General features: G+C 41.5%; 1 protein-coding gene across 1 annotated transcript; it reads left to right on the forward strand.

Moving 5' to 3' along the window:
• The first annotated feature begins 486 nt into the window (after window positions 1–486).
• On the forward strand, window positions 487–27,281 carry SSU72 (SSU72 homolog, RNA polymerase II CTD phosphatase). Its single transcript, XM_035344512.1, has 5 exons — window positions 487–653; window positions 7,076–7,219; window positions 23,129–23,268; window positions 24,983–25,101; window positions 26,149–27,281. Exons 1-5 carry the CDS (start codon window positions 574–576, stop codon window positions 26,248–26,250), a joined length of 585 nt encoding a protein of 194 aa, XP_035200403.1. The 5' UTR covers window positions 487–573; the 3' UTR covers window positions 26,251–27,281.

The following is a 27,281-nucleotide window of genomic DNA, read 5'->3' on the forward strand; positions in this document are numbered from 1 at the left end:
AGTTGATGTTATAGGGCCACAACCTTATCATAACCTTATTCCCTACCCTTATCTTAAAAGTTCTTGAGAGCCTTTATCTTGGAGTCTGTTCTCAAGGAAATAAAGGCTCAGACTAAGATTTATTTTTATTTTTTATTTTTATTTTGGAAAGCACGGCTCTTAATTCAGCTACCTGCAGGAAGCATAGCTCCCCATGTTTGTGTACCACATAAAACTGGAATTAAAGAGAAGGAAAAAGGAGGGGCAACAACCGAGGGGCTCCGCGTGGAACAGCGCCGGGAATCACGCCGCTAACCCACACGGAGCGCTCGGGGATCCCTCCCCGTCGCTCCCTAATCCCAGTCCCCGGGGTTTGAGTGGAAATTGTGTGCGTTAAACGCGGGGCCAAGTCCTCCAGGTCTCGCTCCCCCTCTCCGCCATGCCTGGCGCTGCCCTGCCCTCCTCTCCGTGGCAGGCGCCGGCCCCACCCGGCGACACGCACGGGCCCCGCCCCCCGCCGCGCTGCGGCCGCCATTTTGTGCGAGGAGCCGCCGCCGGGGCCGGGCCGGGCCGGGCCTCGCCGCCATCGCTGCCATGCCGTCCTCGCCGCTCCGCGTGGCCGTCGTGTGCTCCAGCAACCAGAACCGCAGCATGGAGGCGCACAACATCCTCAGGTAACCGGGGCCTGCCCGCCCGCCTCCATCCCTGCGGGCCCGGGGCCGTGGGGCCTGCACCGCTCGGCGCACAGCGAAGCTCCGGGTCCAGCGCTGCGAAACGCGGCCGACAGCCCCCGGGGCTCGGCGTCTTGACGTCCAACTGCCTCTTTTTAACGTTATTTTATTTGTTATGTAATGTGTGTGAAGGTTGGAGCCGGTATAGGCACTGGCAGGGAGCGCTTTCCCTTTGCAGGAACACCGGGTGAAGTATTTGGCTAAATATTGTTCGCTTCAGAGCGTGAAGCGGTGCTGAGGCGGGGAGGGTTCCTTTATTCAGCCCTGCAAGTGCCTCCAGTTTGCTGAAGGCAGAAGGGGAGAGGGGAGAGGGAGGCGGTGACACGGGCGGACAGACAGGAGGGACCTGATCTGCCGGGAACCGTGGGCCTGAACCCTCCCTGTGCACCGCAGGGACGTGATAAAGCCTTCTTTTTTTGGTTAAAATGAGGCAAATTCAGCATCCACGTGAGATGAGGCACATCACTAGCACAGCGAGTCAAACAACTAGGTGTAAACTGTGTGTTACATTTTAATTAAAACAGGGAAAAAAAAGACAGGAAAGGACTAAATAATAGACACATCGGGTCTGGCAGCCATCTTACTGTAAGCATCTGCTGCAGCGAATGCTTAAACTTGGCGTCAGATGTTACCCGAGGCGCTCCTACAAACACGATGGGACCAGTACATGTTCTGAGCTGGGGTGGGGAAGGGCTGCTGGTTTTCTGTGGGTTTTCTGCTAGTAATAACACTGGAACTGAGCACCAACCACAGCCAGAGTGCTTGGGGTGGGGGTTAAATTTACTTCTAATATCCAGCCTTTTTCTTCCCCTCTGTTTTTGCAGAAGAAATAAATCACTTCCGTTGTGACTGATGTTCTTTTTGAAAGTCTCTTCTCCCTTACGATGTTACTTTAAAAAAATAAAAATTATTTTGTAAGGGTTTGTAAGCAGCAGCATCCTACGTGATTAGGAATAACAAGCATAGCATGACTGGCAAAACAGAGTTGAACTGCTGATGCTGTTCTAAAGATATAAGTAGTCCCTGCAAGGAGAATGATTGCTTGCCTGTAAACTTCAGAAAACAGTTTGTGTTGGATCAAAGCGAGTCCATTTTGCCAGGCTGTCCTGCTGTATGTTGCACTGCACTTTAGAAAAAAAAACAACACGTGACCAAAAGAGGAAAAACAGTCCGGAAGAAATGTTTAAAGCATAGAAAGCGGTGTATTATGACGTCACGGTATTTTGTTTAGGGATTATGAAACCTGAAAGGGCACAAACACTGTGGAACCACAGGTGACTCTTTGAAAACAAAAGTCTGGAGTCCAGCCATCGGTGTTGGAACATCTATGTCAACATTCATAAGCAAAGTTTTGCAATGTGTGGCTCAAGATAGTGGTAGGCTTTCCTTTCTTAAAAATATTTATCCAGGGAAATGTATCAAAATAAAAATATTTTTGACACAGTTGTCATAGATAAGTTTTATTTTTAATGTTTATAACGTTGTAGGTCAGGTTTCAGGATTAATTTCTCTAGTCCACTCATTATTTTCATGAACTACAGGTTTTATTTAAGTCACATCTTTCACGAAAAGTGTTCTCAGTAACTGTGCTTATTTCAGTCTTTGATATATAGAGAAAAATAGCTGTAAGGCAAGCTTATTTCACTTTCCAAATGTTAGGCCTACCGAATGCCTACTAAAACTTGAACTTAACTGTATGCTACTTCCTTCTACAACAAACAGATTCTCACAGAAATGTCTGAATTTAAACTCCTGATGCATTTGTGTGTTTACGTAGCTATTTAGCTCTCTATATAGCACGTCTAGATGAAATAATTAACACGGTAGGCTCTTGGACACACTCACAGTCTGTTCTTGCTTTTATGTTCCCTTTTAGTTGTTTATCCTGTCTGATGCATGAAATTATGAAGTGGTTTAAACAGTCTAACATCTTAATGTTCTTATGTTTTACATTATCCTGCTGTTCTCTACTTGAACATGAGGAAAAAAAAGTTAGTACATATGTTGTACACTTCAGCATTTTTTTGACTTATCCAGATAATACAAATTACTTTTTTCCTTTTAAATGGCAGTGGTTCATTCCAAAGTGCTTGCAGGACTCTGACTTGGCAACCTAAATTTCTTACTCATCCTTCCTGTGCCTGGTGTCTCTGTGCTGCCACTTGTGCCTCTGGAATGTACATGTTTGATTGTTCACAATACAACAAAGATAAAATGACATCTAACCGGTGTTATCTTGCTTCAGCACTAGTTTGTTTGCTTTATAGTGTTTTTCTGTATTTTTTTTAATGACTAAAATTTCTAAATATTTTTGTTACTGTTCTAATTTCCCAACAGAAGTCCTTGAAGCTTGTTGATAGAATAGCTACCATCACCAGTGGTTTACATTGAGACGCCAAAGCAAAGGGAAAAGAGGCAAAGCAGAGGACTATGCAGAGAGATGCAGTCCTTCCTTAAAAGCTGTCAAACTGGGTTTCTCTGGGTCAAATCTTACTCATCCTACGCTGCTTCGTTTTACAAATATGACTTGCACTTGCATCTTTTTTGCCATAGGATACATAGATTTAGGCCATGGCTCTCCTTGAAACACCGAAGAGGAAGGTGGAAGGATTACACTTACTGACACGCCTTGTTACACACCAACTGTCACATATCCATTTGTGTAGGTTTATTTGGCCTTTAAAAGGAATTTTTCCTTTAAAATTCTTCCAGTGTATAACAGGTGCTCTAGCAACTTTGTATTTTCAGGCTCTTATGGTACAGACATCTCATCTCAGCCTCCTCAGTTCCTTCTCTCTGCGGTCCTGTTCTGATAACGCAGACTTGTTGGGTATTTGTGTTCCTCTTTGTTTTAGGAAACAAAATGTGCTGAGAACTTGGGAATGTGAACATGAGATACCTTAGTGGCAGTAAAAGCTTAAAAGTTGAAACCCCAGTAGCCAAAGCTTAAGTTTCATGTTAACGTTATGATTTGTATTTCAACATTGACTAAATAAGAGAACTTAAGTTACACCCTTGCAGTTTACTTAAGTACCTCAGTCATAGCTTCTCTGCTGACATCTGTCAGCGGCTAACTGCTGCCAAATGGGTATTGAAACCTGCACGGCTTAATTAAAGAAATCTGGAATTGTCTTCTTAAATCCTTAAGAAAGGAGGAAGTGTTTTTAACAGAGCACTTTCATCTGACAGCTTATCATTGATAAGTAAATTACACGTTGCAGTGCAATAAGTTGATATTTTGAAGATTTCTGTAATCAAAATCAGTTAACAATGCTTTCACTCCCGCTGTTTAAGTGTGTGATTTTTTTTTTTTTAATTGGTTGAATGGCATAAGATATTTTTGAAGTGCTGTAGGAGGAGGGCACTTGCTAATTATTCTCTTGCTACATGTTGTGGAAGGTTTGTATTAAAGCTAGTTTGTATTAAAACTAATTTGTCCTCCAAGAAACTTTACTGCTACTGCCTGCAGTGGTGCTGCAGTTTCTCATAGAAAATACTCGCTGTTAAAAGGCTGTGCTGCGTAAGAGCAGATATTTGACTCACTAAACTGGATCTGCCCAGCTGCTTAACAAAAGCAGGCTCTGTCAAACAGTCGTGTCCCCCACTGCTGCAAGGAGTATGGTGAAACATCTTCCAAATATTTCCTAGCAGTACACCTAATGCATAACTCATGTAAAACCGTGTCTTGGCAACTGCTGATGTCAAAGCATGAAGTTGGGCCCCAGGTGAGGTGTGCGTTCCAGCTACTTGAGGAAGTACCTCTCAGTGGGTCTCGTGTGTCGAACCACAAATCCTTGGTGTGTGAAACTGCAGCAAACACCTCTGTTCGGATCTATATGAAATTACACAAACTTCAAGGATGTTTCTCACAGCTGGAGGTGGGCTATTTAATGTGCGTGACCTAACCAGACGTATTTCAGATAATACAACTAAAAATTAAAATTAAGGAAGAAAGCATAGCAGAAAATACTTTTCCATTCTAATATTACTGCTTTGCGTGGGAGAAGAAGAAAGAAGACAGGAAGTGCAAGGTGCTGAAGTTTGCTATTTTTCATTAGGTGTTCCCAAACTACTTTGCCAAAATAGCTTCAACTGGTAGACGTTAGGAAGGGAAGAAGAAAGATGTGATAGCTGGAAGAAGATCAATTTGAAAAAATTAGTAATTTAGCCACTGCAGTTTTGTCCATAGATGTTGTGACTCTTCATGTCCAGCAGAGGCAGTAGAATAAAAACTCAGGGCTGGAAGGATGGCAGGGAGAATAAACACGGGTGCAGTTATGAGTCACTTTTGTGGAAGGAATTGTACTTTAAGACAAACAAGCAATTTGAATGGTGTCTCCTACTGAATTCTCTTGCTATTTTGTATGTGAAGACCGAGGAGTTAAGGTGTAAGTCATCGTTTGCTCAGAATGGGTGCCTGGGACCCTTGCAGTGGCTCGCAGCCTTCTTGTTGCTCCTCTCAGAAGGCTGCATATGTCCTGGTTTCTTTAACGTTTTGATCTCTCTATTCAAACTCAGATAAATCATTGAAGCTGCAAGTGTGGGTCCTTTTTAAAACAACAACAAAATCCATGATCTTCACGTGTTACAGAAGCTGTACTGTAATTCTAAAGCCAAATATTTCAGCCTTCTGGCTTATAGTGACCGTTTTACCACATAGCTTTGACCATTAGACCCCCAGAAAGCAGTCTCATCTGGGTTATCTGCAAAAAGTATTGCAATCCTTATTACTGAAGGATTTATTGAAATTCAATCCAGTGTATTTAGGTTAATTGGAAAAAACATAATGATGTTGCCCCTGAAGACAAATAGGTTTTTGCCTCCTTTTTTAAAATTTTAATAATTAAACAAGTAATTCTTCCTAAGAATGGAATGAAGATATTCCAGGCTTACCAAAAGTTTTAGATGCAGGCTAGCCGAGTGTGTGTTCTGCTACAGTAAAAGTAATTGCACAGCAAGAATTTTTTAGTCCACTTGAGGGAAAAGCCGAGCACCCAAATGTTTGCACTGCACAAATTAAATCACAGTAGAGGTTTGGCAACAGAACGTGGGGAATAAAATACTTAACCCAGCAACTTTAGCAGAATACATAAGTATTGGCCGGTTGGTATTGTTACTTCCTTATATCAAGACAAAAATATCTGCCCAAGAGTGAACACAACACGTTACAGATCCAAAATATCTGAAAGCACAACAGAAACCCAACGTCTGAAACACTGCGTATAATAATTCTAAGAAAAGTTAGTATAAAATATAGGCAGTCTTTCAGAAATGGTTTATGAGTCTTAATTGTAACTGCAAGGAATTGAGTGCTTTGAGTCTCTGCCCCAAGATTTTCCAGTAACAAGTGAGGATTTTCTCAAACAAGTCTTGCGTGGTGAATCTCATGACACAGATAACATCGATGTCTGCGTCATGCTTCTCTAGTAAAGAGAAAGTAGAAAACTACTTCTGGAAGAAAACTTTCCTCCAGATGAAAGTGAACTAAAATCGAGTTATCTTGGAAACCCAATCTAACTTTTTTTTTTCCTCTGGCTATTTACTACTTACAAGGACCCAGGCGTTTTGCACTGATTCTGTGCTATGCTAGTGGAATACTCTCGGGTCCCTTTTCTTTCCTGTGCTACAAAACAATTAGCGGGTTATAGAGAAGTGGGCAGCGAGTTGGAATTCGCTTTGTTATGCGCTATAGCAGTACCCCCAAGCCCATGCAAATCACCTTCCTCCATGTTCAGATGACCAAGTTCTGAAAAAGAACAAAAGGGATGGTTGTCAGTATAGATACGTGCGGGATGTCTTTTTCTCTAAGTATTAGGTAAACCACAGATCTTTCAAAGCATGTTTGGTGACCCCCCTCAGAGTGAAGTTTTAGCTTTATTTAACTGACTGTGTTAAAAACCTTCAATGTATGTGAGGGTCCTATTGCTTTGGGCTATAATCTCAAGGGAGTATTTCTTTTATGTGATGGTCTGAGGCCCAATGGCTTTGCCTCTCTGTTTTAACGTGTATCTTTGGGGAGGAGGGAAGGAGAAAATAAACCTTTAAAATCATTGCATCATTCATGTTAGCTTTTTGGCAAAGCCAGGTTCCAGAAAACAGCGTGTGTGATACTAGTTACCTGATGTCAGATGGAGGGTTTTTTTGTCTGACAGTTATGTGGGTTAAAAGATGTGTGCTGCTGCTCTTCAAACTTCTGTCTGCAACTCTTCTGCACTGTAAATCTTAAGAATGTTGTGATCTTGGTTTAACTGTTAGTTGAAATGCTTGTTTGGACTGTTCGCTTGTGATTTGGCTGATTGCACTTCGTTGTTTAAAATCCATCCAGTCTAATTGCCTCTTCTCTCCCCTTCCCCACTGTCTTTCAGCAAACGAGGATTCAGTGTCCGATCCTTTGGAACGGGGACTCACGTGAAACTGCCAGGACCAGCACCGGACAAGCCAAATGTTTATGATTTCAAAACAACATATGATCAGATGTACAATGATCTGCTTAGGAAAGACAAAGAACTGTATCCCTGTGGCATGGCCTTTTTAAAAAAAATCCAGTATGGTTCTCCTTGAAAGGTGTAATTCATTATTTGGCATTATGCATTAGGAACACATAGTTGCTTGACCGGCAAACTTAAAATGTTTTAAGTTCACAGCAGGTTTTTTACAAAGGGCCTCTAATGCTCCCTTGTAAATTGCTATTGAGTTACAATGCACGCATTCAGAATGCTCTTTTGAAGTATGTTAACACATTTACCTTTTGATCGAAAGCACACTAATGCTATTACAGATTGTCCGTTAACCTCCACTGCACTGTGGATCGTACTTTCCCAGTGCAAAGACTGTTCCTGATAACGGATATGACAACAGCTGCCACCTCAAGATTAAAATTGTATTTAGCTCAGACAATCTGACAGGTAAGGCTTACAGTATACTTTCTCTGGGAGAGATGATACCTTTCATTAAAGAACTCACTCTTCTCACTGAGAGCTTCTTGATACGTGATTTGAGCAGTGCACCGAAAGAAAATGTTTATAGTATATTTTAAAGAAAGGACATAGGAAAGCACAATAACAGGATTAATCCTGGAGAGCAGAGGTGATCACGGTTATGCACACTACTTAGCTTGACATCATTCATGATTCTGCATGATTTTAGAACATCTGTATTTAAAGTTGATCTTTCATTCTTTAAGAACATCCCCCCCCACTTTTTTTTTTTTTTTTTTCAAAATCAGGGTACTCATTCTAGATACTTCTTTCTCAGCAAGGGATCTTTTTTTTTTTTTTTCTTTTTAAATGTTAAATGCAAAAGAGAATTTACCCTAAGAAAGATATTCAGTATATACTGAATTCCTTCTTAAAAATATAGAATCCTTTAAAATGAAGTATCCCAGAAATGAGTCGTATAATTTCTAATAGAGCAGTTCTTGCACTCTTTAGTGGCAGAAGACTTCTCATCATAGAGGTGATGGGTGTGCAAACATTCCCTGCATTCCCTGCTCTAGGGGTGGGGGCCAGCTCTTCTGAAGGGCTTTGGGTGGAATTGATGGGGGAAACAACATATTGTTCGTATGATTTAGCTTGTCCTGTTCCCCAGCCTTGCATTCATCAGCTCAGTGGAGATTTCTGTCACCTAGAGCTGTTCCACGTGTTTGGAAAATATCTTGGTGAGAACTGTCAGCTTGTTCCCATATTCCAGTGATGGGACACAAGAAATGCGAGCGCTCAGCATCCAGTGCTGCCTCATCTGGGAGTGATTTCCTTCCTCCAGTTCTGTAGGCCAGCGGGGATCCAATGCATTTTGGAAACCAGCTACTCAGTGAAACTGTGGCTGCAGGTGACTCGGCACATTTTCTGTTGACCAGCCAAGGAAATGACCTCTTGTTTCAGAAGGCTTTAGTCTCAACCAGAAATGAGCTTCTGCAGTGATGGACGTCAGTCAGAGCGAGGTAAAAAATGAGTTAAAGTGAAAAGTAGTCACTTGAGAAAAGGAGGGAAGCAGAACCAGCAAAAACACTCTGCAGAGCCTAAAAGCACCTTCATTGCTGTTAATTAATGAAATACAGAGCACAAGCTCACGTGTCTTTGAGGCATATGCTGAATTTCAGAAGCACAGGGATAAGGGGCTGATGGAGCCAGGCAGACATCCGTGCTCAGCTGAGTACCTACAGTGGTGGTTACAGTATGCAGAAAATGAAAACAGTCCAGAGCAGTTTAAGCTTAGTAGTTAAAACAAGTATCCCGTTCTACCCTGGCATTTTAAGAACATTGCATTTAAGTTCCCTGAGCCCTAATAGAGGGCTGCAACAAAACTACTTCAAGCTGTTCTGAGTGTAGTTTTTGGGTGCTTCTTAAAAATACTACTTTTCTTCCTAGAACAGTAGAGGGTTCTGCTACTAATCTGTAGGAGACAGGGCCAGTGTCTGGGGTACCTCTGTTACGATTATGTGTGGGTAGTACTGTTACAGTTCCTTGAATTTGCATGTGCAGATGGACATCTCAAAAATAGGCCAGTATAATTACTTGCCACGTACAGCTGTGTGAAGGGATTTAAGGACTTGGTTCTAATTATATAATGGGGACTTGAGAGACAAAAAGGGGGGCGGGGGGGTATGAAATCAACAAGGTGAAATTTTCAAAAAGCCAAATTACAGAAGCAATTGCTGTTGCACGTTTGCCCAGGGATAGGAATCGTTCAAATGGAAACTTGACCAAAATTTGACAGCAGCTGCTCCCAAATTCTTTATCAATATTAACTAACTCCATGATTGACTGTTTCTTTTCCTTTTCTCAACACTGACGTATCTGTGACCCTTAGATGGAAGAAACCTAGTTATTTCCAAAGATAAATTCTTATTTTTAATTAGGATTTCTAAGCAGCATACCTCTATTTCACAAGTGTGGCTTGCTACTCCATTTCTTACTTTTTTGTTCTTGTCTTTTAATTTAACCTGCTTGCTAAATACATAGATAGGATACTAGTTTTAGCACCTTAGTTATGTGATATCAAATTAGGAGGAAAAAAAAAAGGATCAAGACATCACTCAAGGTTTGCTTCAGGCAGAAAGGAAGATGTTTCAGAAATGAGCAAAAGCTGGCTTGGTGGGTGCATCTTAGTTAAAGGTGTAAGCATTCTCTTCCAAGAAAAATAATCGTGATAATGTAATTGACTGAAATTTAGTTTTTCTTTTTGAACTCTATAAGCTGGATGGCCATGCTTTTTTGTGTGCTATTGCTGATGTGTTTTCTGCTTTGTTTATAGTACCCTTCCCATTCAGAACAAGTGGAAATAATTCTTACTGTCATACAAACCACTTTGGAGGCAAATATTTATGGCATTGTGGTCTCCCTGTGGCTGACCCTTATCCATGGTTTATCCCACAGTTCTTCATCTGTCTTGCTCTCTGCTCTCTTAACGGGTAAGATGCATTGTGGTAGAATGTCAGTAGAGGAAAATGCGGAGGCTTTGGAGCAAGCATGGGCAGTCCCGAATAGGGGAAAAATCAGACAAAATCTAAAGCAGATTCTGGCATGCACGAGATCTTCACAGGGTCCAGATGTACAAAGCTGAAATACCAATTTCCTGACAGAAGAGAAGGAAGACCAACAGAAGTACGTTACTGAACTCAGTGTTGCTGTAGGACTGTACAGGAGCAGGGTTCTGTGCCTTGCCCAAAATGTTTCAGTCCCACGTGAGACACTATCTCCCATGCCTGTGAAGAGCACAGAAACACAGAAAGAGGACCATGACTAGCTGGCAAGAGGGGCATCTGGGAGCGGTGAGGATATACTGAAGAATATTTTTTTTTCTTTGGGGGGGTGGCAGTGAAGTAAGATCCTGACTAAAGTTTTAGGCAGACATTACTAGGCTTTTCCTGCAGAAAAACCAGATCTTCTCTCTTGGAGTGAAATGCAGCTTCACGGGACAGTATTGTAGTACTGAACGTCATCTTGTCTGGGAGGTTTCTTCTGCTCTCCCTTAATGCCAGTACTGGAAGAAGGGAAGCAGTTCCTTGTGCAGTCTTTAACAGCTGTATCAGAAAATTATTTGGCATCAACCACAGGATCAGTAACCTAACTGCTGTAATATTGCGTGTCCAGTGTAGTGTTGGGGTCTGTTCAAAGCAAGAAACAGAACTGCTTGTTGGAGCAAAGTCATGCTGCCTTACAGTCATTCTCTATTCAGCCTGAAGGAATGACTCTCTTTTTAAATTGGGAACTAAAGTTGAAAAGGTATTGTCTTAAGAAGCTAATGAACGAATCTCTAAGTATGCAGCCAGGCCAGGCTGCCTTTTCCCATTTAGGTGTGGTATATCATGCTCAGGAAGATAACAGAGTCCATTTGTTACAGCCTTGGACTTAGTCCTTTAGAATTCCTGCATTTGTGTAGTCAGGTTCTGGAGAATTCTTGTTCTACTTGGAAAAGTCTTGCTTTGTCTGGTAGTAGTCTGTTTTTTCATGATTCTATGGCGTAATACTGTCCATGCGTTATTACTAGGGTATTCATTTAAGCCACTCACAAGCGGTAAGTTTGTAGCTTGAAAAATAGCTAGCATGGAAACTAACGTTCAACTCTTCCTGAACTGTAAAGACAAGAATATTTAAACATTGGGAAATGGTGATCTTTTAATTGAATAGTCTTTCTCTTAAGAGGACGTACTTAGGCCAATATTCAGAGTGGAGAGCTGGTTTTGTGCAAGCTGATCTGCAAGTGGCTGAGAGCTCATGTGCGTGTGCTCCCTGCCTGTGGGATGCACGTGTGCTATAGTTCAGACATCTTGTAGTAGTGCTAAAGTGTCGCTGCATCTGAGCTAATAAGCCCTGGCCTGGAGATAACAGGAAAGAGGACCTGTGCATCAGCATTGGTAGGGTTAACAAGCTCTTGCTGGCCTATGTGGGAAGGTAGAACTCAGGGAGGGCTTAGTCTGGGATTGGAGTTGATCTTCAGCTGCCTCCCGTGTGCTTGATGAGTGTGCAAACATGGTGGATCCTTCCTGTGAGCTGTAGCAAGAACTTCATAGTAAATCATAAAAAGTCCCTTAACTTTCAGTAGTCTGTGAAGTTTTTCTAATGATGTTTGTGCATTAATTGTGTATGAGTTGGGATGCACAATTTACACCTTCAGATTTACGTGCTGTAAGGAGAACAGCAGTAATCAGCAAAATGTGGAAGCTGCCTAGAGGAATGAAAGGCATCAACAGTAACTACGCTGCAAGATACCCAGTGCATAGGTTTGGGATTGTAAAGCTTAAAAAAATCTTGGGCACTTGCTGCATGGAAACAGCTACTTAAGAAATTCAAAGCAGACTTCTTATTTTTGTACAGCAGGGATATATTGCTGAGTTGTAAAGGTGGAATAGCACTAAAACAAACCTGTAGAAGCAAAGAGCAGATTACCGTGAGTTTAAGGGGTATGTTTAAGAGTTCGAGTGCTCTTGCAAAGCACTAGCTTTGTGTTCTTGGACAGTGATGGATGGCTGATGCACTTAAAGTTGCTGCTCTTCCGTACCTAAGGTAGTTTGATTTCCCTCTTGCACCCTGAAAAACAAAAATAGTTCTTGTTTTTAAACATGTAAATAATCTTGCAGTTTAAATGGTACATGGTTATCAAGTAGTTGATGTCCCAGGAAGTTCTGAATTTATCCACGTCTTAATTTCTTTCATTTTTAGAGCTCAAATTAATGTCTGCTTTTTCAGGGGAAAAAAAGCATAAGCTGGGAATAGATGATTACAGTGCAGCAGTACCAGGAATAAGATCCTTTTTGTATGAAATGAGGTCATAGCACTTTGCCTGTTGGTTTTCTCATTAACAAAGCAAGTAGAACCAGATTATAGCTGCCGTAAGAAATCTGCAATGAAAATGACAGGTGCAGCACAGAATGGTAAAGGAGGTGGTAACTTTCCTTTTCCAATATTTCATCAAAATCAGTTTCAGGTCTTAATGCTTGGGTTGTCATTTGCTGAAAAGATTTGGGACTTCATCAATTCTGCTCCTCTTGATTTCTCGTTTGTAGCCAAGCTGTATTTTCCAGCCTTGCTGTTAATGCTCTGGTGTTGTTATGGTGAAGAGCCATGATTCTTCGGGCCATGAGCACTCTGGACATCAGAAATGGAGAAAAGTTGCTGGAAGAAAAGCTGCCGGTGACAGGAATAGCTTCCTCTAAAGCACTTGTCCATTCTCTTTTGAATACTGTTTGTTTGTTGCAGAGACTTCTGCCACTTACAACAAAGCTCTAGAATCCGTAATAATTGAGCAATAATTCCTGATATTTCTGGATCAATGAACTGTCCAAATTTATGGAGAATTTATATGGCACCGCTTTTCTGGAGGCTGTACAAAGCAACCTTGAGTTGCTTAATGGGGGAAGTTACCATGGGCACACAGGAGGACTCAAGCTCTGCATCATGCTTGTTGAGGCCACGTATAGCTCACCCGTGCCGATTCCTTTTTTTCAAGAGTCACTTAAATTCCACTTCAGGTAAGCTCTTCGCGCATATATTTCTTTCATGTTTTCATTTGGCTTTCTTCATGGATTTGGAGCTGATAAACAGCTGTCAGCTGCTGTTCTAAGCTGGATTCCCGTGGTCAATGGGCTAGTTGCTGTATGGCTGAGATCACGGCCTGTTGCATGGCAAACTTCTCCTCAACGCAGTGTAAGTCTCATTTTATTTCTTAACATCCTTCAAAGTACTTCAAGTACAAAATACTTAGTGAAAGGGAAAGGATGAGGATGGAAAGCAGTGCTTAAACTGGATTTGAACAGTCTTCTAAGAGGCGTGTTTCTGCAACTCTGTACACTTTTGAGCTCCAATCCCTTTTTCTCCACAAAGTATCTTAAGACAAAAACACTTTTCACAAAATAGCCTTTCACACTTTTCACAAAAGTAGCCTTTGCAAGGCAGCAGCTGTCAGTATTCCTTAGTTTGGCCTCTGAAGAAACTGCTGTTAATTTTGGTTTCATCTACATCAAAAAGGAAATACTATTTGAAACTATTACACATGCAAACGATATAAATACTTCTTTAGATATACTTTCCTCTGCATTTGAAGTTCTAGGACATTGGAGAAATGTCAGATACCAGTCTACTAGGAACTGTTTCTCAGCACGTAGAACTTCCTCTGCCATCCTGCCTGTCTTCTAGCTAGCATCTTCAGGAGGTTTATTTCCTTAACCAATGTTGGTTCTGAACAGATCGTCCAAAGCATCCTGTCTGAGAATGATGAGTATTTTAAAATCCATATAGCCTTTGAGTAATTTTTCTTGACTGTGTTTCAGTCGTGATGTATGAACTCTGCTAATGAACACAAGTATTTTTAAGTCTGTTGGAAGTAAAGGTGAGGTTTGGGATCTGAGATATCACATGTTTGGATGGGCATGAAAAACAGATGGATATGAAAAACAGGGCTACTTGAAGGTCTAGGTCCCTACCACCTGCTGGCCTCCTGAGTGCACCGTCCATGACTAGCATTACTTAGATGTGATTTGCCCCATAAGTAGATGGAATTTTACTCCCAGTGTGTTGGCCCTGCTGCTTTTGATACCACACAAGAATGCAGCAAGGCATTCATATTGTTTGCTCTTCCTATAACCAATGTCTTAGCTCAAGCTTTCTTTGTTCTTAATTCCCTGCAAAAATGGTAGTCTTACTATTATTTAAACTTACGCATATATAGAAATATATTGCTTCTACTCTTGGGCACTGGCTTAAATCCCACTCAGTCCTTTTATGTGTAGTTGATGAACTTCACCAGCTGCCTGCCCATAAAAACTAGGATAGCTTTGTTTGGTCCTAGCTTGGCTGTTTCATCTGGGACAGAAGTGACAGCAGGCTGCTGTTTTCCTGCCTAGAAGAGGTTATTTCGGATTACTGCAAAGCTTACTGAGTCGGTGTAAGGGATGCTTATACAGTCTTTGTTCTTCATATTGCTTCCAGAACAATTTCCATCTTCAGGGGAGTGCCTGTAACTTCTTCAACGAGTGTTAGTTGCAAGACAGTAGAATTCCTGTGCCTGGCTTCTGGGATGTTTATGGCATTTTCCTTGGACATGCAGACAGATAGTTAAAATATTCAGCGGATGAACTGAAGGCATATTTCCATTGCTCTGTCTTCAGTTCAGAACAAAATTTGCAAACCAGTTAATACCCATTCTTGCTCTTTACTCTTACCTTTAGTAACTGAAGTTGTGGATGACTTTGCCGGAGCATTTTATCTTGCAGGATTTTCCACTTAATCTTAGCGTCTGCCACCTCTTAAGATGGTAGAGCCTTTAGGTGTACATCACATCTATTTCCATCTAGGCAAAGTTAGCGTGCTCTTGCTTCCAGCGTGGGTTATTCCTCTAGCCCTGAGTTCAGCAGCTCTGTCTGGTTGAATCACAGCTTCTGCCTTTGCTGAAACACCTAGGAACTTGGAGCCAAACCAAAAGTTGGAGAAGAGAGGGGAAGAAAAGCTCAGTCCTAGCATTGTTGCTGCCCAGTGACAGAACTGGCAGCGTGAATACCTTGGGAATGAGACTTCAGGACCAGTGTGAGGAGGGCTTACTGCGAGAAGTGTTTCCCCAAGGAACACAAGTTGTGTGTGTGTGTGAGCTTTGCAAAACCAGCTGGTAATCAGGCTGTGGACTAACCACATCCCCCTGTACTTCAGTGTCCTGTTGGCAGTGTTGTGCCAAGGAACACTCACTGCAAATCGCATCCGGCATGCTTCTTGTTCTGCGTGCTGCTCTTTAAAAGTGGCTCTGCTGTCTTTATGAACACGTTCTCAGCTTTCCCAAATAAGTGAAGCGAAATAGCTTAATTTACATGAGATTTGCAATACTTGTTTTGCTTTATCTGAGTTCCAACTATAACTCTAGTTGAAAATGGACTTTGAATTCTACAGTACAGAGTAGTACCACAATGGAAACTAATTTGACAACAGTTGTTGCAGACCCTGTTTCTCTGAGACATTCACTGGAATGACTGATATTTTTCTGACAAACTTTATTTGCCTGCACAGCTACTTCAGAATACTTCCTGCTTCCCCCTGTCTCCTGACATTCATCTTTTGAAATCTGGCACTTGTTTCTAAGCCTGAGAGGAGCGTCCAAAGGAATGTGCAATACCTAAGTACCCTCTGGTATTTTTCTTGAGCTTGCCTGCTGGTCCTGCTGTTGATTTCTGTAATCCTTTGTTACCTGTCCCTGTCCCCTGGTGGACCTGCTAGCAGTTTGAGGTATCTTGCTGAGGTGACAGACACTTTTAGATTCTTGCAGTTGAAATTAACCTCCACTTGGAATACTCATTGAATGCAGTACGTAGCCAAGTGTTTGGCATAGTCAAAAATGCCATATCTTTGAAGTCATCTCGCGTTCTGTCTTTGATATTCTCTTCTTTCTGCTAGTCCCTCCAGTGTGTCTGTCACATTCCTTCTCCAGCTCTTTGGACTTTACCATTGCTTCCTTTCTTTTCCCTTTTGACAGCTTATTTCTCCAGTTTCATCCTCAAATGAAGTTCCAGCTTTTCAGCACTGACAAGTCACTGTCTGGCACTTTAGCTGTAGGCTAAACTAAAGATCTTGGCTTCTCTCAGAGAAGTGTGGGCATGCAGCCCTCAGCTTTGGGGCTCAACCAGGCTTAGGGAATGAGCATGCTGAGCCTGTTGTTGTTGGACCAACCACTGTTGGTTACGGACCAACCGCTGTGAGCTTGCTCAGCTGGATTTTATTTGTAGCTTACAGCTTAGAAATGCTACATTGTTGGCCTTAGCAATAAAAAGCAAGTGACATTTCATATTCAGGCCTTTGCAAGTCATTAATGCAGGCGCAAATGCTATCAGAAATATTACTTAACCCAACTTGGTAGTTGTGTGATATTTTAGGATGCCATTTTTTCAGCGTTAAGACTCTTAAGTTGCACGGTACCACAAAAGGCTTGTGAACAATCTCCGATTTGTACCAAAAATGCACAGTTTTCATTCCAAATGAAAGGCAAATCACGCTCCAGATACAGAATGTAGACAGTTCTTGCAGCGATAACCACAGCTGCCTGGAAAGCAGAACTGATAGCGCTGGTGCCCTTTTTAGTGTTGTATTCCCTGCAAAAGGAAGTGAAACTGCAGGTGGAAGAAGGGTGGGCAGTTGTTCGCCGTCAGCATTTTGCCAAGCAGGATGAAGCACAAGGTATGTTCTGTTTACAATACATTTACTGGTAATTAAAATAAGATTACATAGAAAAGAGACTTGAAAATGCCATTCGTGCTAGTGTTTGAGACTTGCTCTGCTCCACTGCTGTTTTTCACAAAGAAGAATTGCAGTGTTTGAGTATGGTGACAGCTGCATGAAAATGAATAATTGGCATGTCAGATTTGTTTGAAGATGTAGAAGCTTTGGGCGTCAGCCATTACTTGAAAGATATTTTTTTTCCTGAAGAGCGTGTATGCATTTTAGCAAATTGAATTTACCTAATTATGTCTAATAGATTGGTCTCTATTTTAGACGTCTATATAATTATGTACTCCAAAATGTTCAGGTTATACTACTTGCCAACTTCATTTTCAGTTTTGTCTAGAAGTTAAGATGAAACTTACTGAATACTTCGGTCAGTAAGAGACCAGGGTTCTTTTCATCCATACAAGATTTTAACTTTAAGTCAGTATGATGGTATCTCAGCTCAGCTTAGTTCATCTGCAGACGAGGTGTCTTGATGCGACTTGCTTGGCTGCCCTTATACCGAGGGGAAGATAGGGATATTTCAAAGGATGTTTTTTCATGGAGGGTGGAAAAATTAAAACAGAATAACCAGGCAGCAGATGCAGTGGATTCCTTTTCACTGATTATTAGGGAAGACTTTCTGCCTTGATGACCTGAGATGTAGATGTTTATTTAGAAGCTTCTAGACCTGCATGATTAAATTCATCCAAGCTTACTCTTACCATATGAGAAATATTTCTTGGAAGTCTGTTGTCTACATGCAGTGATTACCACCACAAGAACTCAGCCCTATTCAGCAGCAGTGGTAAGAAATGAAACGAGCCTTTGGCTTAAAACACAGCATAATATGCTGAAGCATCTTAGTGTAAAGACCTAGGCATGGCATTTAATTTTGTTGATCTTACTTCTTATATGGTACTTGATATCCAGGTGATATTTTTACAGTTCTGAAGTGCACATTCCTTACAAACATGCAACTTAGGTGGTCTGACATGATCATTTCTGTCTGTCCTGCTCTGAGGCTGAACTGCTGCTGAAGTTTCCCTGCTGAGTTAATAGATCCTTCTGACTCCAGCTGGACACTGAGCTCTGCAGAACAGTTTAATGGAAGACACAACTCATCTGGCTGTGTCTGTCTCCGATTCAGCCCATTCTGTTCTCCTGAATTTCTCGTTCAGAATATTGCAGAATATTACCTCAAAACTGATGGTGGGGAGGCCCCATCATCGTAGGAACTGGGGGGGAAGCAAAAAACCAATTTGCCAGTAATTAGATTTATTCCCATTGACGTTGACAGCTGTTCTCTTTTCTTACTGCTCTGAGAAAAGAAGCATCAATCTTGTGCTCAGGCAGACACTGAATGCGTCCGCTGTTGTGCAGTGTCCCTCTTTCAACCTTTAACTGTCTGATCTTGGGATTTATCAAAACTTCCTGTTTTTTCTTTTGCTACTCTGTTGCTTTTTTTTGTCAGCCTCAAGTTCAGGTTCTCTAAACAGTCCACAGTAATTTCTGTGCTGTCTAGTTGCTTTCTGTACCCTGTATCTTGCTATATGCTATGTGCGCTAACAAGAGTATCTGTTTTTATTTAATGCAAATAAAACTTTTTTACATTATTTTCTATGAGCTTGTTTGGTGGTTTAAAGAAAGCCCAAGCTGTAGCCAATACTTTATTGTAATCTCGTCTTATTTCTGAGGTTTCTTTCCTCTTGCTGTCCTCTTGTGGTTCTACCTGGGAAGTGTATTCACCATAAAAAATTGATGTCTGGAAGCGATAGCAGCTCCGAGCTGGGCTAGGTGTGACATGTAGATGGCTCTTCGTATTTAATGGGGGGAGAAAACTATTGTTAACGAAAAGTCAAATCTGATGCATTAAGTTATTTTAATGCAGATGATTTGTTACTCTTTCAGGTGCTGGCAGTCCACTTGAACATTGATGTATCAGGGGAATTAGTCCTAGTGTGTAGTTCTGCAGGGAATATGCCAGATTTTATTCACGAACTACTTTTTTAAAAAAAATACTGTCCTGTCTACCCTGCAGAGAAGGTCCATGACATTTCATTGTAAAGAAGAGAATGCCTAGACTCCTTTTAATTCTTCATGGACAGACATACACGATTTTCTAAAGACCATCTTTAGTTTCCGAACAAGTTGGCTTCCTAAATAGTACTTGGAATAACTGCGCTTCTCAAAGAAGGCTGTGCAGAGGAATAACTGCATCATTGACACGCATCGATGGTGAGATAGCGCTAACATCTGAATCACTTAACTACACCCCAAGTGATATTTGTGTGACTTCATGAGCACATTCAGTGCAGCTTTAACACTTAACAAACATACAGATCAACCCTGGGAAACCTAGTTAGTGCAGTTATGCAAGAGGATTGCCTGAAGTGTTTTTTCTCCCCCCCCCCCCACTTTTCTCTTAAGCTTCATAGTACCTGAATGCAACAACATCTGGCATCCCTGGGAGAATTTTTTGTCCCTGTTGTTCTAAGTCTATCAGCTTTAAGATGCCTTGCCCAGCTGACCTCCAGCATAGGCAGTCATCATACAATCTTGAGGAGAAGATCTTGAAGAAGCTACATGCGTGTTTTCCCCTATTTTTTAAAATGGATTTCTAACAGTAGTACTTGTGAAATTTGTAGAGAAAAATATCTTTCAGGCTTGTAAAGATCCAATTCCCTAACAAAAACAGCAGTCTACGCTATATTGAATTTTGCAGTCAGGTAACCATCAAAAACATTGCCAAACTATTCAATTAGACGAGAAACTATCAGCAAAACTGGAAGCTGGACAGCTGTGAAGGCAGTGCAGTCATGGGTATCTTGCAGTGTGGGAGTGGAGTGTGTAACATTAGAAAATAGTATTGTCATATGGGAATCTTCTCTTAATTTTAACCCCAGTATAGGTTTTATAGCGTAAAAAATGTAGTTTGGAAGATGAGCACTAGGAACTAAACTAATCATAATTATTTTTTTGAAAATAATTGAGAGTTTATTAAACAAGGAAACACTTCTGCTCTCCAGGATTATCTGCTTTATTTTGTGGATGTTCTTCCCTATCCCAGTTCCACTTAACGAAAGCTCCTCTTCACAGCTTTTAGCAAGACTTACTCAAATTTGTCCAGTGGTCCTATCAAGGAATTACTTTGAGAAGGACGGTGCGACAGTGGAAGGTGGGAAAATAGAATCATATCATAAAATGGCCTGGGTTGAAAGCGACCTTAAAGATCATCCAGTTTCAAAGCCCCCCCCGCAAATACAGAACTAAAAGTCTATTGCTGGAAATATTCCTTTGAATATTACTACTAGTTAAGGAAAATAACTAGTTTCTTTTCTATATCAATATATATTATAGTATTCCACTGCTAAAAGTACGGTTTGGGTCCTGATGAGCAGCTGACTGATGAACTGAGCGGAAAGGATGGGCAGCAACGTACCCGGGGGGTGGGAGGAGGCATTTCTGCTGTCTGTGATGGGGATTTTAAATTTGGGTGGCAGGAGCTGTGAAAGATTTAGGGAATTGTTCTAAACACACGGTTTTATGTTTTATATATACACTCATCAATACGTTATTATGGGATATCTTAAAGGAAGTGGAGGGCATGCAGGGTCTGTAACCACAGACGTAGTGGGGTCTAGCTGTCTGCAGCAATGCTCCGCATGGCAAAACGCACCTTGCGTTGCAACATCTCTACGTACCAAGTTTTTCCAGGAGTGATTTGTTATGCACAAATTTCATTACTTTGTGGATCCATGAGCATAATTATTCCAATAAAGGTAGTATCTAAATTAGACTCACTGCAAACGTGATATTTGCTGTGCTGATGGTTTGCAGTAGGTGATGACCTCCTAGGTAAATACATAAATGTCTTAAGGAGAGAGTTTTGTCAGTACCTTCTGAGGAAGGGACTGCTGAAAGGGGACAGCAGAGGTGCAGAGAATAGCAAGCATGGAATTGGAATCTGCTGGAATGAGAGCCAAGTCTGATTTAATGGTTGAACACCTGGCAGTAGAGACCTTTAATAAGGTGTAATATCTCTTGAGTTCACCTGAGCTCGTGATGACAACAAATCTGGGCTATGATTATGCGCTGAAAACACTCCTGCAGCTCAGGGCAGCTTGCTGACAGGATGGCACGCTGGCTTTATCCAGGTGAGAAAGATTTCAGACAACCAAGGATGGAAGCATCCGCAATCTTAACCGTTTATTTCAATCTCCTTTTATAGGCACATAGACCCTTAAAAATGTAGCTGTAAGTTGGCAGTGGAAAGCTTGTGTGAAGCAGAAAGCTTGACTGTGTGGGTTTTTTGAATATGCGTAGTTCTGTCTCCATGCTCAGGAAAGCTAGGGGACAGATGCCAGCAATTTTTCATCCTAGAAATGGAGGGAAAAAAAAGAATCAGAAGTGTGTAGGGTGTTGTGAATTTTTCCTCCAACTGCATGATCTAGAAATTGAGATGAGAGAGCCCAGAAGGGGTTCACTGTCCAAACCAAGCAGCGCAGCGAGATGTTTACAAGGGTTCTGAAAATGGCTGTTACAGTCGTTTTCATGCTTTGCACATCACCAGAGGTCTGGCATAGTGGATTTTCTCCAAGCATGACAGACCCAAGGAGATTTTACAGGGATGCTGTGAAGATGTGGGCTCTGGTGTACAGGAGCTGCTTGAGATAGCTTTGGGCTATAAAGCGCAGTTCTTTAGTTACACAGGGAGAAGTCTTTTGGGAAGGAAGGATGGTAAAAGGTTTGGGAGAGCCCTGAAAAGAAAAAAAAGACACACAGTAGAAGTCAGTTGACTGACTGGTAGAGTTGCTTATATATACATTTGTGATGAAGTATCGTTCAATTTGTAATTCAAAATGGAAATTGTCTTCAGTCAAGCAGCTAGTGGGATGCTGCAGCTACATAAGAACTGAATATTTTTCCCATATAAGGTCTTTGACTTGGGTAGAAAGAATTTAAATTTTAATATAGCTTAAAAACTTGGGAGAGTTAAAAGTTCTGGAGGCTGTTGGCTTGAACGTTCTTCAAGAACACCTTGAAGCACGTAGGTAAGCGGGCATAGACCTGGCTGCCTGAGCAAGAGAACCTGGGATACTGGGGGCAACTGAAAAAGGTAGACACTTGCCAGTCTCTTGCTACAAGATCAGGACCGTATTGCAAAAAGATGAAGACAACCTGCCAAGTATGTGACCTTTTCAAAATGGAAATAAGCCAAGATGGTACCTTACATACTATTAATGATGGATTATTTTTTTTCTGCTCAGAATCCTTCTGTTATCTCAAGAAATTATAGACTGTTACCCTTACTGCTATTTTAATTTAAAAACATGTACTCGGGTGGCTAAAAATAGCCGGTGCTTCAAAGCAAGGAAGAGATGCATCAATTTCCATGCTCTTTTAATTCAAACCTTCCCCGGTATTCCTAATCTGCCCATAAAACTGTCTTCAGGAGGAGTTTGCTATTAATGAACCGAGCAGATGAATGTGAGCGTGCTCCTGGTGAAACCGTGTGTCCCAGACAGCTGAGAGGACAGGGTTAGTGTGGGCAGGGGATTAGTGAATCCTCTGAAAGGGGGATGCAGGCTGTAAATCTGGGTCTCAAAGCTACTGTACCCGCATAAATTGAGCTACCAAGCAGCATAACGGATCTGTTTCACCTGGTGACTAAAGTGCTGGCAGCAGTAACGTCGGTGGTTTTCTTCAGTCCCGTTTCTGTCTGGGGATATTCTAAAGGGATGATGCTCCACTGGCTTATTTAATTTCCTTTGGAAGCTCAGTTGTGTAAACCTGCGGGCTCAGTTCGGGCTGCAGCTTCATGCAGGCGTGCAGCTGGCACCGGGAGCCCTGTATGATAATTATGGGACAGAGGCTGCTGGAGTGAGGGGCAGTGACTCGAGTGGATGCAGGACACTGGTAGCAAACAGCCCCGTCTGTGTGCTCTTAAGAATTACGGATATAAAAGCAGTTACCCAATGGAAGTTGTGTGAAAACCCAAACCCAGACCTAATGAGGGCCTTTTAAAGCTGTCTGCCGTTGTACTAATGACAGTGACTTGTTTGAAACCCAGCAGCTGCCTGAATTGTTCTTCCTGGGGTCAAACAGGAATCTGTTCAGTGGTCATTGATCTTTGTATTTGCAAACAGATTTTAAAGATACGGTAATAATTTAACTTGTATTGGTCATTTGCTCAAAAACATGACTTTTCTTAAAGATACTTAACTCAAGCAACTTCAGATACACACAGAACGGGATTTTACATATGTTGGACAGAAATAAGAGAATCAAGCCACGACCAGAGAGATTCCAGAACTGCAAAGACATTTTTGATTTGATTCTAACGTGCGAAGAAAGAGTCTATGATCAAGTAGTAGAAGGTAAGGACCTTGAGCTGATAAATTAACTTTGAGTTCTTCTCTACCCCACACACACACGCCCCCAAAGTCCTTCACAGACCTGGGAACATTTCTATCTGCTCTGGCTGCTGTTGCTGGAGCACCAGCAGGGAGAAGAGCTCCGAGTGCATTGACATGGGCTGTAGTTGCAGAGAAGTGACAGCTGAGTACATAGTTCTCAAAGATGCTAGTTCTGGCAGCTACGCAGGATGTGTAGGTATAGCAACCTGAAATTGCTATAACAAGCATTTTGAAATAACAAGCGTTTGGAGAAACTCAAGTACATGGTCGGTTTGAAAATGCTCATGGATCTAGAAGATGACCAAGTCGTATGTGATGAGCCTTTTTTTTTACCACTGTGGGTTGATGGAGAAACAGTCCAAGCTATCTTCTCTGTGCAGCTTCCCTTCTTCCTGTGACCACCAAGCAGTTTGCCCATAATAAATACTTCCTATGAAGCTGGAGAAGCTATTCTTGAACATGATCCGCTCTCTGCTAACGTGCTACAGCTTTGCCCTTAAATGAGTCAGTGAGATATGCCAGAATCTCGTGTTGTGCATTGGCTGTTCTGCATGGTCACAAATAACGCCTGGCAAGCTGATGGGAGCTCACAGTCATGGGGTTTCAGCTCCTGGGCTGGCACCCTGCTGCTGGAAATGCTGGATACAGGCTTATGTAAGGCTTGGGGTGTTTCCTGTACATTCCAAGTCCGGCAAGCAGTGTTATATACGTAATGTAAAAGGCCATTGCTTACCTTTTCAGGCCTCAGTGGTCATGTCACACACACAAACGTGAGCAGTTAAGGGCTCTGAATGTCTAAGCGAAGTGTTTGAAATGTATGGGTAAGTTTTGAGAGCAGCTGCCCTGCGAGTTGAATGGATGGATCTTCAGTCAGTTCAGCATGTCTCCCATGGAAAACAGCTTTCACCCTGTTCTGTGAGAGCGTTCTGAGTTACAAGGATAGGAGACGAAGGGCAGCCACTTGCTAGCTTGTGCCTCTCTCAGGTTATGATAATTGGTCAATTACAAGCAGCGTTAAAGGAAGAAAGCTTGAGTGCTACCAACTGGCTCTTGGTTAGAAAGGTGAAACTTTAAAGCGGAGTCGTCAGCAGGCTTTGCCGAGCTAAACTTGCAGAGCAGGGTTAGGAAAGAGCAACTTGTAGCTTAAAAAAGTGAACATAATGGGAAGGTTTTGTTAGAGAGGCATAACAATAATACATGGGTGTATTGTTGGAAAAGGATGCTTTATTTTTTCCTTTTCCACCCATAAGTGGAGCGTGTTAAAGCTAGTATTTTCTGAAATAACTAGCAGTGCTTAACTTCGAGGAGTTCACTTTGCAGTTTAATTTTCAGAGTTTGGATGCACAGTGCTTTCTAAAAAACAGGCAATTAAAACTGTTCAGTTGAGGAAGCCTAAAATTCTCGACTTCTGAAAATCTTGGGTTTTAAAGACTGCCAGCCGAAGGTGAGCAGTAACTTTTCTTGACCAAGGCTAATAAACCATCACAGCCCTTCTACAATATTGAATTAATTTGTTTCCCAAATCTACCTTCCCCTTCTGAAAAGAGGGACTATACTATTCCCTGGTTCTATGTATACAGAAAATAACAAACAAACTGTTTCCTTATGAATACTGTGTAAAACCTGATATCATTCCACCCAAAATTTTGCTGTTGTGTGTTTTGTTTCCAACTAGACTTAAATTCCAGAGAGCAGGAGACGTGTCAGCCAGTACATGTGATCAATGTGGACATTCAGGATAACCATGAGGAGGCAACCCTGGGTGCTTTCCTTATCTGTGAGCTCTGCCAGTGTGTAAGTAGAGAGGGCTCGTTTGGGACCCAGCTGACTGCACGGGGCTCGCGGGTTGTTGAGCTCTCCTTAAAGACGCTGCGTCTTGCAGAAACTGTTTCAAGTAAAACCCATGTCAACTGAATTAAGTTTCCAGATTCTCGGGGTTATTTCTGAAAATTGCTGATGTGCAACTGGAATGGAGTTCATGACTTCCAAAGTAGACTGTGTGTGTCCAAAACTAATGAACTGTTAGCTGCCGTGAAAAGCAGCATCACAAAGCCCTTCACGTAACCATTACACTTGTTGAGCCCATCCTCAAAACATTTGTTTATAGCACAAACGTCTAGTTCAAAGGCAGTTGTAATATGTGGGATTTAAACATCAGAGCTGCATTCTGAATCACGGTATGCTTGAAAAGCATCCTGTGTAGGTGTATTTCATAGTACCACCCTGTTGTCTGTATGATGTGGAAAAAATCTGGTGCCTTCTGTCTTCCACCTTCAATGTTCTTGGCCCTAACCCTTGAAATAATGCTGAAATAAGCTGAGCTTAAAACAGTTGATGTAACTGTCAAGAGAACAGAAAGGCTCTGTGTCCTTTCACAACGTGCAAGCTGATTAGCTCACCTATTCCAGTGTGGCAACAGACCTTTTTTTTTACTCCACACTGTGTGATCTATTCTGGTCCCGAATACTTGCATCCTTTCCAGATCCAAAAATCCTAAGAGGGTTCAAGGGACTTAAATTTTAGCCATCTGTTCAGTGTGCTTGCAGCTATTCTAAAGCTTCCATTTGTTATCTAGTGAGGATGGATGTTGCCTACTCAACAAAGTACTAGTTCAGTGCCAGTTCAGTGGGTTGGAGAAGGAAGGATGTGCAGATGAACACGATGCAGAATATGCGTACGTTTGGGAATGCTGGGAATCTCAATTAAGCACCCAGTGCTGCAGGGCTTGGTACAGCCTGCTGATTTGGGTTTCACAGTAAGCCAAAAACACGGAATTGTTACTGTTCTCTAAACTGCATCGTATCCTTGGAGTCCAGTTACTTAGTGTTTTTTCTCTTTCAGATACAGCACACAGAAGACATGGAAAATGAAATAGATGAGCTGTTACAGGAATTCGAAGAGAAAAGTGGAAGGACTTTTCTTCATACTGTCTGCTTTTATTAAAGCACATCTGTCTCTTAGGCCTTAATACAAATGAGAGAAGCATGTGTTTAAAGTTCTGATTATACTGTATTTTCCTGGAAAAAGAATATTGATTTTTTTTTTTTTTGTTAAAGACTCCTTTTCAATGTTTTTTTTTTTTTTTTTTTTTTTTTTTTCCTCCGTTTCGTTTTGTTTCATTTCAGGTATTCTGTCACAGGTAGGCAGAGATACTGGTTGAATTGTACATATGAAATGATTAAAAGTATACACAAAGGCCACCTATTTAAAAATGAAAATCAAGATTTTCTTTAAATCCTACTTAAATTGTTACAAGTAGGTTTTTAATTATAAAGAGAATGTTTCTTGAATATAAGTTTATAATGTATTTTTCCAGCTTACAAATTTATTTTATTTCAGTTGTGCTTTTTTTTATTTTAATGTGACAGAATGGCTGAACTATGTGAAGATATGAATGGAACAATGAAAAATGAGTATCTGTATATTATTAGATATAAAATTGGAAGCATCCAATAAAAATAAAAACCTGCAAGTTTGTCTGTTTTCAAAATAGAAGCTAATTGTGACTGCCCTTGTGAGGTAAGACACAAAGTATCTGAAGTAGCACAAGAATGCTCATTCATCCAACTTGTCTTGGAGAGGGTGTTGGCAGCAAGAAGATCCCGATGGGAATCGAAGACCTGGACTCTGTCCCTTGTTTGGAGAGGCCGCGTATGTGGGCAACTCATTGTGATTTTTGATCCCGTGTTGAACCAAAGTGAACTGCTTTCTCTACATGAATTAGGGCAATGCCAGTAAATCTTTTTGCATCTCAATTGCTTTGGAATTATCATACATGAGATTGAAATAAGACTGTGAGGCTGTAACTACAGCAGTCGGGGCCCAATTGTATATATGTCTTCTGTAAGGAAGAGGGGGAGAAATGGCAAAGTTAATAGAAATGGTTGAAAGCTTTCTGTTAACTGAAATATCTTTTGAATGGAAATATTCTCTGCACATACAGCAATAATAAATGCGTTTGTCACAGCTCACAA

The sequence above is a fragment of the Oxyura jamaicensis genome, chromosome 21 (genome assembly GCF_011077185.1).
Source record: "Oxyura jamaicensis isolate SHBP4307 breed ruddy duck chromosome 21, BPBGC_Ojam_1.0, whole genome shotgun sequence".
Taxonomy (NCBI): domain Eukaryota; kingdom Metazoa; phylum Chordata; class Aves; order Anseriformes; family Anatidae; genus Oxyura; species Oxyura jamaicensis.